A 15,602-nucleotide genomic window follows, 5' to 3' on the forward strand; every position below is an offset into this window, starting at 1 on the left:
GTTCCGAAATTATAGTACACAAACTCGAAATAAACTCTGCTGTCTCGCAACCCACCAATCATGCCGGGTTTCTTCCGGGTCACCAATAATTAATATACAAAAAGAGTTTTAATGCGGTGTCTTACCTATTCCATTGTATATTTTAAGCGTGCTTACCGATTCGTCATTTTTCCACAAAAATCTACTCATCCACACATTCTATGCGAATGAAATTTGAAAATGGTGGCTAAGTAATGTCAGAGACATAACCGATTGAAATAGAACAAACTTTAATCTTTTAATTTGAATGGAACAATTGTTAATTGAAAACTTGTATTAAAGTCAGGTAAACTAAAATGTCCAAGAAAGTTTCCAATTAACCACTAAAACCACAATTCATCGCTAGGGGTTTAATAGAGACGATTGCATCCATTGCGAATTTTATTGAAGTCCCTATTTTCACAATAGTTTTTTACGCTAACTTGGTAGCAAAATCCCTTTAAGAATGTTTGGCGTTCGTTGAACAAATATCCAACGCATTGGTAGAAAGAATTTCTTTTACTATGGGGACAAACTATACATATATCACGAACAGGGCGATGATTGTAATACTACGTTCACACTGCGAGTTAAAACGTGTTTTAACGCTATCTTGATGACATTTTTCTTGTTGCTAATTATTATAACGTGTTTTAACTCGGTAGTGTGAACATGGTATAACTATTAGGTTTTACACCAACCGACATAACCCTACAAAATGAGCCGGATGAACTTCGTTTGACAATTCTCGGTGGTTTGTTTACATGGAAGTTACGTGAGTTCGAATGTAACAGATGAGCACCCGTTGCACTCGCACTCACGCAACTGACAAAGTAAACAAACCACCGAGAATTGTCAAACATGAACTTCATTCATCATGAGTTCATTCGTGTCGTCATCTTGTAGAACTCAATTATGCAACGTACAAAGCTATCTATAGAAGACGCTGTTTGGAGCGTCAAATGATGCATTCATTATCTCTCGATGCCGAATGAATTGTTTTACTGACATCAGAAGCTCAATTTCAGAGCTATCATACAAGAACATCTAGAAAATATTTGAATGTTTTCTATTGCCGAAAACTGTCTGATATTTGTACTGGAATAACTTATTTTAATATAAACTTTGAGAAAATAATAACAATTGCTACATTCCACAATGCTTTCGTGCTCACCAGCCTTCAACATTTTTGATCATTTAAAATATATACATACTACATTTCTATGTCAAATTTATTGAAGATTTTTGTAGCAATCAGCAGACTTTTATATTTTTGCTGCAGGCTATTGTTTAAATAGACCTGGCATCACTGATGCTGAATGATTCATTCATATACCTGTCAAAAACATAGAGCATTGTATGAAAATGTATAACCTCACTTTTCTGACAGTTCAGTGTGCTTGTTTATCTAAGACTTGTTTACATGGACTTTTAAAATTTATATTACTTGAATACTTTCGATGCTCTTTGGAAGAATATCAAATCAAGAGGGATGAGGATTGGAACAATGGGAACCTGGTTCATACATTGACCAATCGGCGCTAGATGTAAAACCCTGTGGCATATCGTCGCTGTTGTGCTATCTTATGACAAGCGCCATTTTGCACATTTCGAGAAAAACGATTTTTAAAGTTTGAGATTCAGTATCTTGAAACTTATAAATGGTACAAACAATTCAAAGAAGACAATTGATGCTTCTATCTATTCTGTATTAATCTCACAAATTTTACGAAGATCAGATGACTATGTTGCGAGTTTTTACTATAAATGTAAACAAAAGGCGCACTCGCACGTGCCATAGGTGTGTATTGATGACAAAATTTGTATGGCGTGTCATAATCGTGCATGGAAAATTTTCCATAGAATCATCAATTATTAACTTTTATTCATATCTTTGGCTTCATTTGGTCTATAAACAATCGATGCGATGCATTTTGAAGGAAATGAGTCAGGGGATCTAGAAAAAATATTTATTTTTTGTAACATTGTTGCCAAATATGCTATATTTCCAGTTTATAAGTTAAAGTGCACGATTCTTGCATTTTTGTTTTGAAAATGATTATGCCATTGTGTTTCTCAGATAGTTTTACATATAAAAACTCCTTATGCATCAAGAAAATTTGAGCCAATCCCAAGACACAGTCATTTGAAGTAAAAAATTAAAAATTTCTCAGCACGTTTCTCGCTATATCTCAGTAACTAAGCAGAATGTCCAAATTCTGTAAACGCCACTTTGTAGAGATTTTTTAGACAAGTATTGTGGCATATCTAACTCAGTTTACCCCAAAATGGCGTTTGTCATAAGATAGCACAACAGCGACGATATGCTGAATCGCAAGATCAAGCATTGGGCTATAAAACGATTGCTTTCTGGATGATGGATAAGGATTTGTACACTTTTGATTGTTTGCTCGTGGGTTAAGTCCTAACAAGATGATCCGATTGATTACAAATTTTTAGGTGGTGAAGTTTACCTGAACTTTATACCTAACGAATTCGGTCGATGATAAGTTGTTGAAATGATTTTGATCGTTCAATGCCCATACCGACGAACGTTTCCATTGGTCTGAATGTCTACCAGCGTATGATAGATGCAAACATGAGGACAATAAGGTTATCGCTTTCGAATGGAACAATTATTTATTATTCGTGTTCAAGTTCCATTACAGCAAAAGTTTCGTCGATTATCGCATTATCGTTGATTTAACCGGCAAATGCAAAACAGTGCTCGGCACTGACGATAAGGAGTAAGAAGGATTTGATAAGAGTGGTAAGAATGCAGAGCATTATACATTCTGGAAGAATATCAGGGAGGAGAAATTATATGTAAATTTATATTATATCCCGAGTTGCAATCATTTTGGCACCGCAATAAAGCTATCTGCAACTGCTGTCTTGTTCAAAGTGGCAGGAAATAACTAGGAAGCGAATGATAAATTGCATAGTCAATTTATTTACGTTTTCGGAAGGATAAGTAATTGGTATGTTGTGAATATATATGTGTCGTCGGTGCCATGTGTTATGGTGGTACCGGACGGAACCGCTGGTCAGCAGACCGTCCTTGTCGTTCTGGTCATAGATGCGACGTTTTTTCTCATCTGATAGCACTTGACATGCTTCGGAAATCTGTCTTAACGCTCTCTACTTAGCGCAGGATACGCGAAACCGCTGCTAGCTTTTGAAAGAAAATTCCTAACTGCTGCTACTCTATCAGTCTCTCTCTCGACTAAGGACTACAATTTCGGTCGATTAAATTATGCTATGAAAATTGTACTTCCTGGAATTTCATCTAACGAGATCAATTCATTGTGAGGAATTTCGCTGCGTTCCAGTATGGCTTGCCTCTGAATCACGTACACTCTGATTTAATAGGCCCTACATGCCCACATATCATCAAGTGTTGTTCCTTAGACATATCTTAATAGGTTTTCACAGGTGAAGATAGCTCTAATCGCAAAAGAAAAATTGTTATCTGAATTTTTATATTGAAAAGAATTTCAGAACCAAGAAAAAATACTACTAATTTTTCTTGATTTTGATATACTTTTCTATATAAAAATCCAGTTGACAAATTTTCTATTGCGATTAGAGCTATGTTCACCTATTAAAACATGTTAAGATATGTCTAAGGAACAACATGTGATGATATGTGGGCATGTAGGGCCTATTAAATCAGAGTGTAAGTGATCTTACTATGGAAACATAGCAAAAACACGATTTTTGATTGGAGACACCTCTAAATCATGTCCAAATTGAGTCATTTTTGGCGAAACTTCTTAAATTCTCACGTAGAACAAAAATCTGAGCTGACCCATACATATTTCAAAACTTTTTCAAAATGTGGAGAGGTCTAATGCAGAGCTTAAAAAAGTTGACATCGCTGCATGAACTTGAAAGAAAACAAAATTCAATTCATGCCCGCAGCGATGAATGAAATTTTTGGTTCGTTTCCATCGTTATTTGTTCTCCCGACGCAGCGCTTTCAGGTACGGGCATGTTCGGTTTCAGATGCAAAGTGAATTATATTTCTACGCTAGCTCTGAGAGGGATTATTGATCAAAAGTGCACCAAATATAGATAACGCAGTTCACTTATGCTCGAAAATGCTAACTTCTGCCTTCAAACTATCGACATAATTACAAATGAATGCTTTGGTTGGTGAATGAATTTATATTTCCTCTGCACTCAAGCATTCGATTCTGCATGAAAATTCAGTCAGTTGGAAAGTGAATGAATGAGGGAGGCGTTGAATCTGAATGTCGGTTTCGGTAAATGCAAGCAGAAATAGGTAACTGATTTTGATATTTCGTAACACTGGTCTAATGTACATAGCCAGATAGATAGTTTTTAACTGGGACGGGAAGTGTGGATACGAAAAAAAACCTAATGTCAATTGCAGCCAGGGGGAGCTGTCAAATGTAGCCAGTCCATTTAAAATATGTGAGGAAGAAAGAGTGGCTATGCAAGACAAGAGATAAAATGAACAGAAAAAAAGAAAACATTTATCCACATGTTCTGTCCCAGGATTTTAATAGAGAAATTCGATTTTTTTTGCATTGGGCAGTAGGCCTTTTTCAAATGTTTGGCTAGAAATTCCTTACTTCTTCAATGAATCATGTACAAGAAAAGTAAAAATGTTAAATTTAACGGAACAATGTATGATGCCGACATCAAATAAAAAATTACAGCTGAGCGACCTTGTTTGGAAAGTGTTAACATTTGGCAGCGAACCAAACCAAGTTTCTCATACTATGATCGAATCAACAAAAATTCCAAGACCATGTAAACAGGCTGGATGTTGTTGGCTCGAATCAAAACTTGTCGAAAGTAAACAAAGTTCATTTCATATCGTCAACCTGGCGCCCAGGTGGTGAAATCAACGGGGTGCTGGAGCGTTGCCAAAAAAAAATTTATTTCGAGATCAAATTTTACTAAACTTCCCAGTTTAACTCAGCCGGAATGCTGGCTGGATCTAATTCGTATTCCGGCTCCGGTGACACAACCGATTCAAGTTAGAATGTTTAAGGGGTGCCATATCGATGCGACTTAGCCGCATAACCGAGGCCCGGGCGAGGTGGCCACCGACCCGCCGTCGGAAGCAAGCGAACCTGTGATCCACTCGTTTGCCCGGCTTACTCAAACATAGGGGCTATCCCTAGTTTAAGTCCGACTGAGCGGTAGCGAAGTCGGACAGCACGTGCAAAAGCGATGTGGCGTAGCCACATTGGGTGCTGGACACAAAATAAAATTGGCAACGCTAGCAAAAGGTAAACACAAATGAACACTCCGGATGAACCTATCGTCAATTGACATTTCGACGAGTTTTGATTCGAGCCAATAATATGGGCCCATGTAAACAATCTCTCTGAACTGTCAAAAAAGTTAGGTTAAACATCATCATGTAATGTTCTCCACCGTGAGGTTCACTTTAGTTTGTTTACATAACGAATGAACTTTGTACCGCGACTCACCACTTCATTTGCCGCGTTACCAGGAACTCAAGCAAAAATATACAAAACAGTGTTGCCCAAACACACATTTTGAGTCTCACCATTCTTGCAAAGGAGAAAAACATACTCAACATTCTTGCATTTTTCAAATTTCAAAAAATCATTAAAAAATCACGATAGCTCTAAAAAGTCTCATTTCAACGGAAATATTCTTAAAAATGTGTAGTCTTTTGAATAAAAGTAAGAAAAAAGGAAGTTAGGTCGGACGAGAAAGGTCTATTTGCTAGTGTGGAAAGCGAAGCAACCCGTTCGTGACAACCGGAACAGTCAATAGACAGTAGGGGGCATTGCCAAAAAAAAAACACTCATTTTTGAAATCTCAAAGGCCCCTCTTTCATATTGTGACAAATATCAAAGCAAACTCATACATAATTTGGACAATTTTAGACTCCCGCCCGATTCGTTTAAAATTTCTAACAATAGCACTATGGCAAAATATGAGGGAAAAATATATTAAATGCCATAACTTTTGAAGTAGCACTCGGAAATTTACGATTCATAACTTTTTGTAAAGAAAAAATTCTTTGTATTTCATTTAAAGTATCTTTGTTTCCCAAAAATAGGGGAAGCGGATGTTTTGGGACATTTTGTTTCGAAAATTCCCCATTCCTAATAACTTTTCTACTCTATGCTGCAAAACATACATTTCTCTGAGTTTCTCTAATGTAAAAACTGAGAAATCGTATGGTACCTTTGCGACCTTTGTCAGAATACGAAAAGTTGGGGTTCTAGAGCATTCTGTCATTCATATCAAATTTAATCATTTTCTCTTTCATACATCTCTATTATTCTTCGACTATTTTTTATTAAAAGTACCCTGTTGAACGTAAAAAATTCCGTTCACCCTTTAGTTTACGAGAATATCTGTTAGTTTTAGTTAAATATTATGTTATGTACACAGAAAAAAATATTTTGTGATTTTAAATTTATTTTCATGCACATATTTGGAGCATGAATATAAATGTAAAATTAAGTTCCACCAAAACTCCACACGACTTAGCGTGCTTTCTTCAACGAATTTCATTATAATTCTACACGTGGATTGAAAATTACAGTTTCTTCAAACGGAAAACCAATGCACTTCAATATATTTTTTACACGCATATAGCTGTAAAATGAATGACATGTAATATTACACGAATGAAAGTGTAAAATTGCATGCTTTTCGATTTTCCAATTGAGTGCATTGATTTTAACGTAATTTTCAATCAAAGTTTTGATTCAATCTTTGTATGTTTACATTCGTATTGATTTACATGTCGTTTAAATTTCATTATTTTTTGTGTGTATATCATTAGCATTCAATGTAATCTATTGATGCGGAAAGATGAGAAGGCTTTATGCCTAGAGAGAGAGAACTTGTTATGTTAAGCTTGAATAGGTTTTTCCCTACTCCAAATAAACAAATGCTATTATGAATCATTTGTCTACTCTAACATGTCGTATGTCATTCCGACATTTAATATTTTCTAAAGGTATATTCGTTTTCTTTGCAGCGATCCATCCACAGAAAATCTCGGAACTACCAATCAGAAGAGTCAGGCAGCCGATTCAGGTACGTTTATTCCTTCCTTCCTAGAGATGGGCGCGAGAATCCCAAATCGATAAAAAAAAATCGACTCTAAAACGAATCACTGAATCGATCAAAAGTGTGAGTGAATCGGGCACGATTCACTCTCGAAACTGAATCGGTTTGTCCATCTGTTGTTCCTACAATACTTTCAGGCTCGTATTCAAAATGTGTGTAAACATCTGTGATTTAAAGTGCAGCTAGCGATTAGAATACAATAAAAAACGAAATCGAATAGAATTCTAATCTTAATTTGATCTGGTTGCAGTTAGAGTTAGACTCAGTTCCATTAACCAGTCATACAGCGATAGTCTTGGGATACTGCTTGATAGCATAATTGATATTTTAGATTGCAAGTATCTTCAATAATATTTTTTTTTTCAAAGTAAATAATATACTCCATGTATTTGTCTATGTATTAATAATATTAAGTGATAAGATCATTTAATCTTATAAAGGAAGCGAGCGAAGGAGATACCCGAATAGAAATGTACAGTAACAAAACCATGATTTTTACTGTGACAGTACAGTAATTTTACAATAATTTACAGTAAGTTTTAGTGTTATGCTACAATACAAAAACAATAAACTTTAATGTTTTTACAGTAAATTTCAATGTAAAATAGACTTTTACAGTGAAAAAGGGGGTGGTTATGTATCTTAACATTAAAAAAATCAATTTTTCTCCATACATTTTTTTTCTCGAAAACAGTAAAATTTAATGTGAATGCACTGTATCAGCTTTTTGCTGAACAGTGAAATTTATTGTTACATGAAATTGTATTGTAAATCTACTGTGAGAACTTGGCATCGAACAATGTTGAAACAGTAATAACTATAATATTTATTGTTTTATGATTGTTTGTAGGGTAAATGCTATTGTAAAAGTCTATCCGGGTAGCTACTAGCAAAATCTCAAACAAAACCTTTACAAGTCGAGGATTTACATTTTGATTTCATCTCATCAGTATCTGGCAGAGCCGACTTGACCACCAGAAAGACACTATTAATTGAAGGAACGGAACACGACTTGTATTCACAAACAAAAACTACTGATAACGCGTGAAGTCTCGCAAGTAGAGAAGTTCTGATTATGGATGAACTCATTATGAAATCAAAACAAGGTTCGACTATCATGCCAATTCGATTCTATATGACTTTCTAAGGAGAAAATTAAATAAAATCTAGATCTAGGATTTCTTCTCATCAGCATCTGGCAGAACCAAATTGTTGAGCTCATCAGCAATAAGAACTTCTATGTTGGCGAGAATTCAAAGATGTGGCCATGTATCGGTTTCGCGAACACTTGTTTGGAGTCCATAGCTGATGAGATGAAGCGAAAACGCAAACTTGCAAAAGTTATAGGTTTTTTGATCTTTGCTCCATCCAGAACTAAATGATTTTAATCAAATTTTCTCCTTATTTTAGCAAAGATCAAAAAACATTTTTCTTGGCCGATACTTAAGTGAATTTTAAGTGTAGTCGCAATCGCGGATCTACCAACCAATTTTTTCCGTGTATTCAATCGTCTCAGCAGCCATAAATCATGATCAGAACAATACCTATATGCCCTTTTGCCACCCGATCATTCAAAGACATTCTCGTCTTTCAATACAAAGTCTTCTGTGTGTACATTACACAACAGTAAGTTACAAAATCATTATAGCATCAAGTGAAGCATGAAGCTTGGGTGACTTTATTCGCCGGGCAATCTCCCTAAAAGTGTTTACAGTTTTAGGTCCGGAACCATTAAATAGTCAAAACCTGCCTTCGGAAAATAAATGATTCTTTCCGGTGCACTTTGTTCATCTTCATAATGTCTTCCACAGATCCAATCAAGTCCCTTCCTTTTTGAATAGTCGGCACCTAGCTCAACTTAGCAGACCTAACTCCCCCTTCATTTAAAAATATCTTTCCAAGTGAAAGCATTACCTATCTCCCGTACTGGCGCGATGCATCAATAATGTTAATAATAACGCGCTTTTGTTTCCGCTTGGCTCCGTCTTCCAATAGGGCAATCGGTTTTGTCGTGTGTCTTCTTACTACGTTCGTCCGTCCATCCATCCGTCCCTACACGATCACTTTCCCGCTTTGGTAGGTTTGTTTTTGTTTTTGTTTATCTTTTTTCCTTGTCCCTCAGAATCGAAACCCGCAGCACAAGGCCTACTGCTTACCTTTTCCGACTGAGGGAAACTGACTTTTGCACGCCATATGGCTTCTCTCCACGCTGACGGCGGCCTCCGCTGCCGAAGACAAAGTCCCAGGTCCCGGCAATCCGAGCTTCCCTCCATTGAAAGTGCGGACTTTGACGGGATCGGTTTTGTATGGTAAAGTGCGAGTGCGAGTGACTTGGATTCGCGGTTTGATATCGAGTTTCACCAAAGTGTCCGTGTTCGGGCTCTGAAGTGTGTCAAAGTGCATTTCTTGCCCGTAGCAGTGTCTTCCGGAGTGATATGTTCAAGTGGTGAAGATGAAGCTCAAGTGTCCTTCTCCGTTGTGCTTTTCGTCCGAATCGGACGAAGATCGCTGCTGTAGGCCGGGTTTGAAACAGCACTACAATTGTTTAGGTGATGGCGCAAATCGTGCCTCCAATGACTGCAGCAGCAGTAGCGGTGCCTCCGTGACAAGTGGGAAATCGATTTCACTTCTCAGACGGATCGGGACCAATCTGTTGCACAATCTTAGCTACGGAACCTCTCCGGACTCGGACACCGGTCCGGTTGATGACTATCCGAAACCGAAACCTAGCAGCCAGCAGCAGTTTTATCACGCCTACGACGGTGATCATGATCGGCAGCAGCAACAGCATCGTCCCCGTGAACGCTGGACGCCCGATACGAACAAAGAGAGCCGCTTGGGGGCGCCGGTTTATGCACCGCAGCCGTACTTCTGCAAAAAGTACGAAATCGAGCGAAAGCATAAAATCAAGAAACGTGACCTGGTCCGGTTGCATCAAGGTAGGAATATGAATCGTGCCCGCACGTGGTCGGGAAAAATAAAACTAGTTTACAGTCGTTGACCCCGCAGGGAAAATGCAGCAATCGAGACAGAATTGTTTTTTTTTTTTTTTTTCCATACGTTTATTTGACACGGCATTTGCAAAAGCTTTTTACGCCAGTTTCTTTTTTTACATAGCACGTTACAAAAATCCTTAAGACTAATTTTAACTATACTAGTACTTTGTCTAAAACTAACACTGAAATCACTTTATTGTTTGCTTTTTTCCTTACATTGTTGTATTTCATAATGATCTAGTATTTTCGGGTGTATTTATTTACTTTTTTTCTGTTATTGTCTAAATTTAAAAACTAAATATTCTAGGACACTTTAATTGGTGAATGATTAGCCTTGGATGAGAGTATGAGGAGATGAATTTAATTAAATTTTGACAGACGCTGTTTTTAGAAAATGATAGATAAGTTCCATGTATAGAGGATCGCGATACGCCAGGATGTCTTTAACAGGAACATGAATTGGTCTTCCTCGGACTTGTAAAGAATCTACTAATTGTGATCTGGCTTCACGATATTCAGTGCAGGACCAAACAACATGCTCAATGTCATGGTAACCTTCTCCACAAGCACAATGATTACCCTCAGCGAGCCCAATACGACGGAGATGCGCATCTAAAGTATAATGATTGGACATGAGCCTAGACATCACACGGATGAAGTCCCGACTTACATCCAATCCTTTGAACCATGCCTTCGTTGATACTTTAGGGATAATTGAGTGTAGCCATCGTCCCATATCTCCATTGTCCCAAGATGTTTGCCAACTAGCAAGTGTCCTCTGTCGAGAAGCGCTATAAAATTCATTGTAAGCGATGGGTCTTTCATATATTTCACCATCTAGTGCACCAATCTTGGCTAAATTATCAGCTTTCTCATTGCCCGCAATAGAGCAATGGGCGGGGAGCCACACTAGGGTAAATTTATAACATTTTCTTGTCAGGTTACTCAGAGATTCTCGTATCTTCACCAAAAAGAATGGATCGTGATTATCAATCCTCTTTGAGCGTAGAGCTGCAATTGTGCTGAGACTATCAGTGAGGATAAAGTAATGGTTCGGGGGTAAAGTATTAATTATTTGAAAACTATAGTGAACTGCTGCTAGTTCCGCTATATAAACAGAGGCGGGTTCCGCAAGTTTGAGAGAAATTGAAAAATTATTGTTGAAAATACCAAAACCAGTGGCCTCACTGATTCGTGACCCATCAGTGTAAAACATTTTAAGGCAGTCTATGTGTTGATATTTACTTGTGAATATTTTAGGGATCTCCCGCGAGCGTAGATGATCCGGAATTCCATGAATCTCTGCTTGCATGGACGTGTCGAAGAATAAAGTGGATTCAGGAATATCTAGTATATTGACGTATGTGGGAACATACCTAGCAGGCGTTATTTCTTGTGACATGTGATTGAAATACACTGTCATGAATCTGGTTTGGGGTTGAAGCTCGACAAGTCTTTCAAAATTTTCAATTACCAGTGGGTTCATAACCTCACATCGAATAAGTAAACGAGAAGAGAGATCCCAGAATCGGTCTTTTAAAGGAAGAACTCCCGCTAGTACTTCAAGACTCATTGTATGGGTCGACTGCATGCAACCTAAGGCAATTCGTAAACAGCGATACTGTATCCGTTCCAGTTTAATAATGTGAGTGTTCGCAGCTGAACGGAAACAGATGCACCCATATTCCATTACTGAAAGTATTGTTGTTTGATACAATCTTATAATGTCACTTGGATGAGAACCCCACCATGATCCAGTTATTGTTCGCAGAAAATTTATCCTTTGTTGGCATTTCGTTATTAGATACCTAATGTGGCCTCCCCATGTGCCTTTAGAATCGAACCAAATTCCAAGGTATTTAAAAGTCAGGACTTGGGCTATCGTTCTACCAACCAATTGAAGCTGAAGCTGAGCTGGATCACGCTTCCTTGAGAAAACGACCAACTCTGTTTTCTCCGTAGAGAAATCGATGCCCAGCTTTAAAGCCCAAATTGATAAATTATCCAAGCTATCTTGCAATGGTTGTTGTAAATTTATAGCTTTTGGTCCTGTGGCAGAAACCACCCCATCATCTGCAAGTTGTCTTAAAGTGCATGGGCTGACAATACAATTATCAATGTCATTCACGTAAAAATTATAGAGAAGGGGGCTTAGACAAGAGCCTTGTGGGAGGCCCATGTAACTTATTCTGAGTGTCGCCAAATCGCCATATGAAAAATGCATGTGCTTTTCTGATAATAAATTGTATAAATAATTATTTAATATCGGTGAAAGACCACATTGATGTAGCTTCTCCGAGAGAACATCAATGGAGACTGAGTCGAATGCTCCTTTTATGTCTAAGAACACAGACGCCATTTGTTCTTTTTTTGCGTAAGCGAGTTGGATTTCTGACGAAAGAAGCGCCAGACAATCATTCGTTCCCTTTCCCCTCCGAAAACCAAACTGGGTATCTGATAGCAAGCCGTTCGCCTCAACCCAATTGTCGAGACGTCGTAGGATAATTTTTTCCAACAATTTCCTGATGCAGGATAGCATTGCAATCGGTCGATACGAGTTATGATCGGAGGCTGGCTTTCCCGGTTTTGGAATAGCGATAACTCTCACTTGTCTCCAGTCGTGCGGGACAATGTTCTGCTCAAGAAGCTTATTGAATAAATTCAACAAGCGTCTTTTTGCTAGGTCAGGCAGATTCTTCACCAAGTTGAATTTAATTCTGTCTAGTCCCGGAGCATTATTGTTGCATGAGAGGAGTGCAATTGAGAATTCCATCATTGTCAAAGGCGAATCTATGAAATCGTTACTTGTGGGAGCATCGCGAGTGATTTTCTGCGCAGGAGCAGAATCGGGACAAATTTTCTTGGCAAAATTAAATATCCAAACGATTCGAAAAATCTTCGCTTTCATTAGTCACGTTTCGATTCCTCATTCTTCTGGCTGTGTTCCAAAGAGTACTCATTGATGTTTCTCTTGACAAGCCATTAACGAAGTGTCTCCAATAACTAGATTTTTTGGCACGACGTATACTGTCAAATTTGTTTTGCAAAATGAAATAATTTTCAAAGTTCTCACGTATACCCCCTTTCTGTTTCATAATTTCTTTGTAGGCAACTTGTTTAGCTTCATATGCATCAGAGCACTCTTTGTCCCACCAAGGATTAGGGGGCCGTCTATTTATTGTCATTCCAGGATTGCATTTCGTTTGGGCTTGTTCTGCTGCTTCAATAATTAAACCCGCTAAGAATTCATATTCTTCGGTAGGGGGTAGCTCTTCTGTCGAAGCAAGAGAAGTGGAAATTAATGTTTCGTATGTTTTCCAATCAATATTTCGTGTTAAGTCATAAGGAACATTGATTGAATTCGTAAGGCCTAATTCACTGTTAATTGAAACAACGATTGGCAAATGATCGCTACCGTGAGGATCAGGTACAACCTTCCACGTGCAATCTAACCGAAGTGATGTCGAGCTCAGAGATAGATCTAATGCACTTGGACGTGCAGGAGGTCTGGGGATGCGGGTTGTTTCGCCAGTATTTAAAACTGTCATATTAAATTCGTCACAAACATTGTATATCAAAGAGGATCGATTATCATTGTAGAAGGAACCCCACAATACTCCGTGCGAGTTGAAGTCTCCCAGTATCAGACGCGGAGCAGCCATGGATTCCACTACCTCAAAAATTTGACGTTGTCCAATTTGAACTTTGGGAGGTATATATATAGAAGCGATAGACATGTCTTTGCCTTTAATATTCGTTTGGACAGCTACAGCCTCAATGCCAGCAGTCATGGGAATGGTAATTCTATAGAAAGAATAGCACTTTTTAATTCCTAGAAGCACTCCTCCATACGGGGTGTCTCGGTCTAGGCGAATAATGTTGAAATCATTTAAGTTGAAATTAATGTTTGAGGTAAGCCATGTTTCACATAGAGCAAAAGCATCGCATTTTAAATTATGCAGTAAAATTTTTAAGGAATCAATTTTAGGTATGATACTTCTGCAATTCCACTGTAAAACAGTGATGGAATCTTTCATTGGAGGAGGTGAATTACCCATTGAAAGATACAATCGCTGCAAGGATGGGCCATTGAGCAATCAGCTGCTCTAAAAATGTTCTAATTGTTGGGAGGAAAGCTGAAAGTATACTCTTTAGTGGTTCAGAAATATTGAATGCTTTAAAAATCCAATCAACAATTTCAGAAAATTTCAATAATCCTACCCCTGGCTGAGGCTCAGAGGAAGTCGAAATTTTATTATTTCCAGTAATGGTGTTCTGTTTGGATTGTACGTTCCCAAAACCGGGCGGAATTGATTTCGGTTTTGAATCGGAATTTTTCGGTTTTGGGCGCAGTTTATCTATTGGTGGAGAAATTTTAAGGCCCTTTCTTGGCAGCTTGGGAAAAGAAGACTGTTTTCTTTTTCTGGAATTTCCGGGTAAAACAAATGATGTACCTTCGCACGCTCCGTCAGAGTCAGACTGTTCCGAAAATAGAGATGCGTAAGTGTTTTCTAAGAAGATGGGTTTAGGGGTAGCATTCTTCAACATTTCTGCATAGGAGCGCTTAGACCTCTCCTTCAAGGATCGTTTAATTTTATCCTCACGCAATTTATAAATGGGGCATGCAGGGAGCTCATGTGAGTTTTCTCCGCACATTAAACATTTTTCTGAATTTTCATTGCATGTATCCTCTTGATGAGAACCCCCACATTTGCCACACCGTGCCTTATTGGAACAGTAAGTGGCTGTGTGGCCAAGCTGTTTGCAATTAAGGCAATTCATTACACGAGGGATAAAAAGGCGAACAGGGAGACGAATCTTATCGATAATGACATAGTTGGGCAGCGCAGACCCAGCGAAAGTCACTCGAAATGAGTCAGATAGTCGATAAACTTTTTTATCTCCTTCGTGTGATACTGAATGCAATTGCTTGCATTCAAGTATTTTTACGTCTTTAAGTATGGTGTCTTTGAAACGACCAACCCCATGCTTAATTATGTCATCAACAGTCAAACTCGATTCTGTGATGACCCCATCAATTTCAATTTCCTTTGAAGGAATATACGCTCTATACTCACGCGTAAAAAGCTCGCAATAAGCAATTGCATTGGCTTGTTTGAGACTACCAACGACAATGCGTATTTTATCTTTATTGACTTTGATGATCTCTTTTACATCCGAGAATCGCGAAGTCAAATCTTTAGAAATTTGAATAATATTTAGCGCCTTTACTTTACGCCTAATAAATACAATCCATGGTCCCGTTGACGACTCTGGGTAAATTTTAATTCTAGTCGGATTTACATTTTCAGCATAAGGCTTAGGGGGAGGGTCTGTTACTCGTTCTCCCATCTCTTCATCCATTTTACCTAGCAAGAAAAACTATCACAAAAAGGAATGAAAAATATACCTGATATACCTGTAGAACACACCTCATGTGTTACGTTGTAAACTCGGTGCCCGTTGTTTGACAATGTGACACTTGCTGTC

General features: G+C 38.0%; 1 protein-coding gene across 4 annotated transcripts in view; it reads left to right on the plus strand.

Annotated features, from left to right (window-relative positions):
• The window catches only part of LOC131691248 (sorbin and SH3 domain-containing protein 1), a 410,190-nt gene that overhangs the window by 15,858 nt on the left and 378,730 nt on the right, over nt 1-15,602 (plus strand). For 2 of the 4 annotated variants that reach the window (XM_058977505.1, XM_058977506.1), the window contains exon 2: nt 7,025-7,083. In XM_058977505.1, coding sequence (XP_058833488.1) covers nt 7,025-7,083 — 59 coding nt within the window. Of the gene's footprint in view, nt 1-7,024; nt 7,084-9,340; nt 10,056-15,602 lie in introns of those variants that run through there. The other 2 variants (XM_058977502.1, XM_058977504.1) reach the window with 2 other exon arrangements.

Source organism: Topomyia yanbarensis, chromosome 3, assembly GCF_030247195.1.
Source record: "Topomyia yanbarensis strain Yona2022 chromosome 3, ASM3024719v1, whole genome shotgun sequence".
Taxonomy (NCBI): domain Eukaryota; kingdom Metazoa; phylum Arthropoda; class Insecta; order Diptera; family Culicidae; genus Topomyia; species Topomyia yanbarensis.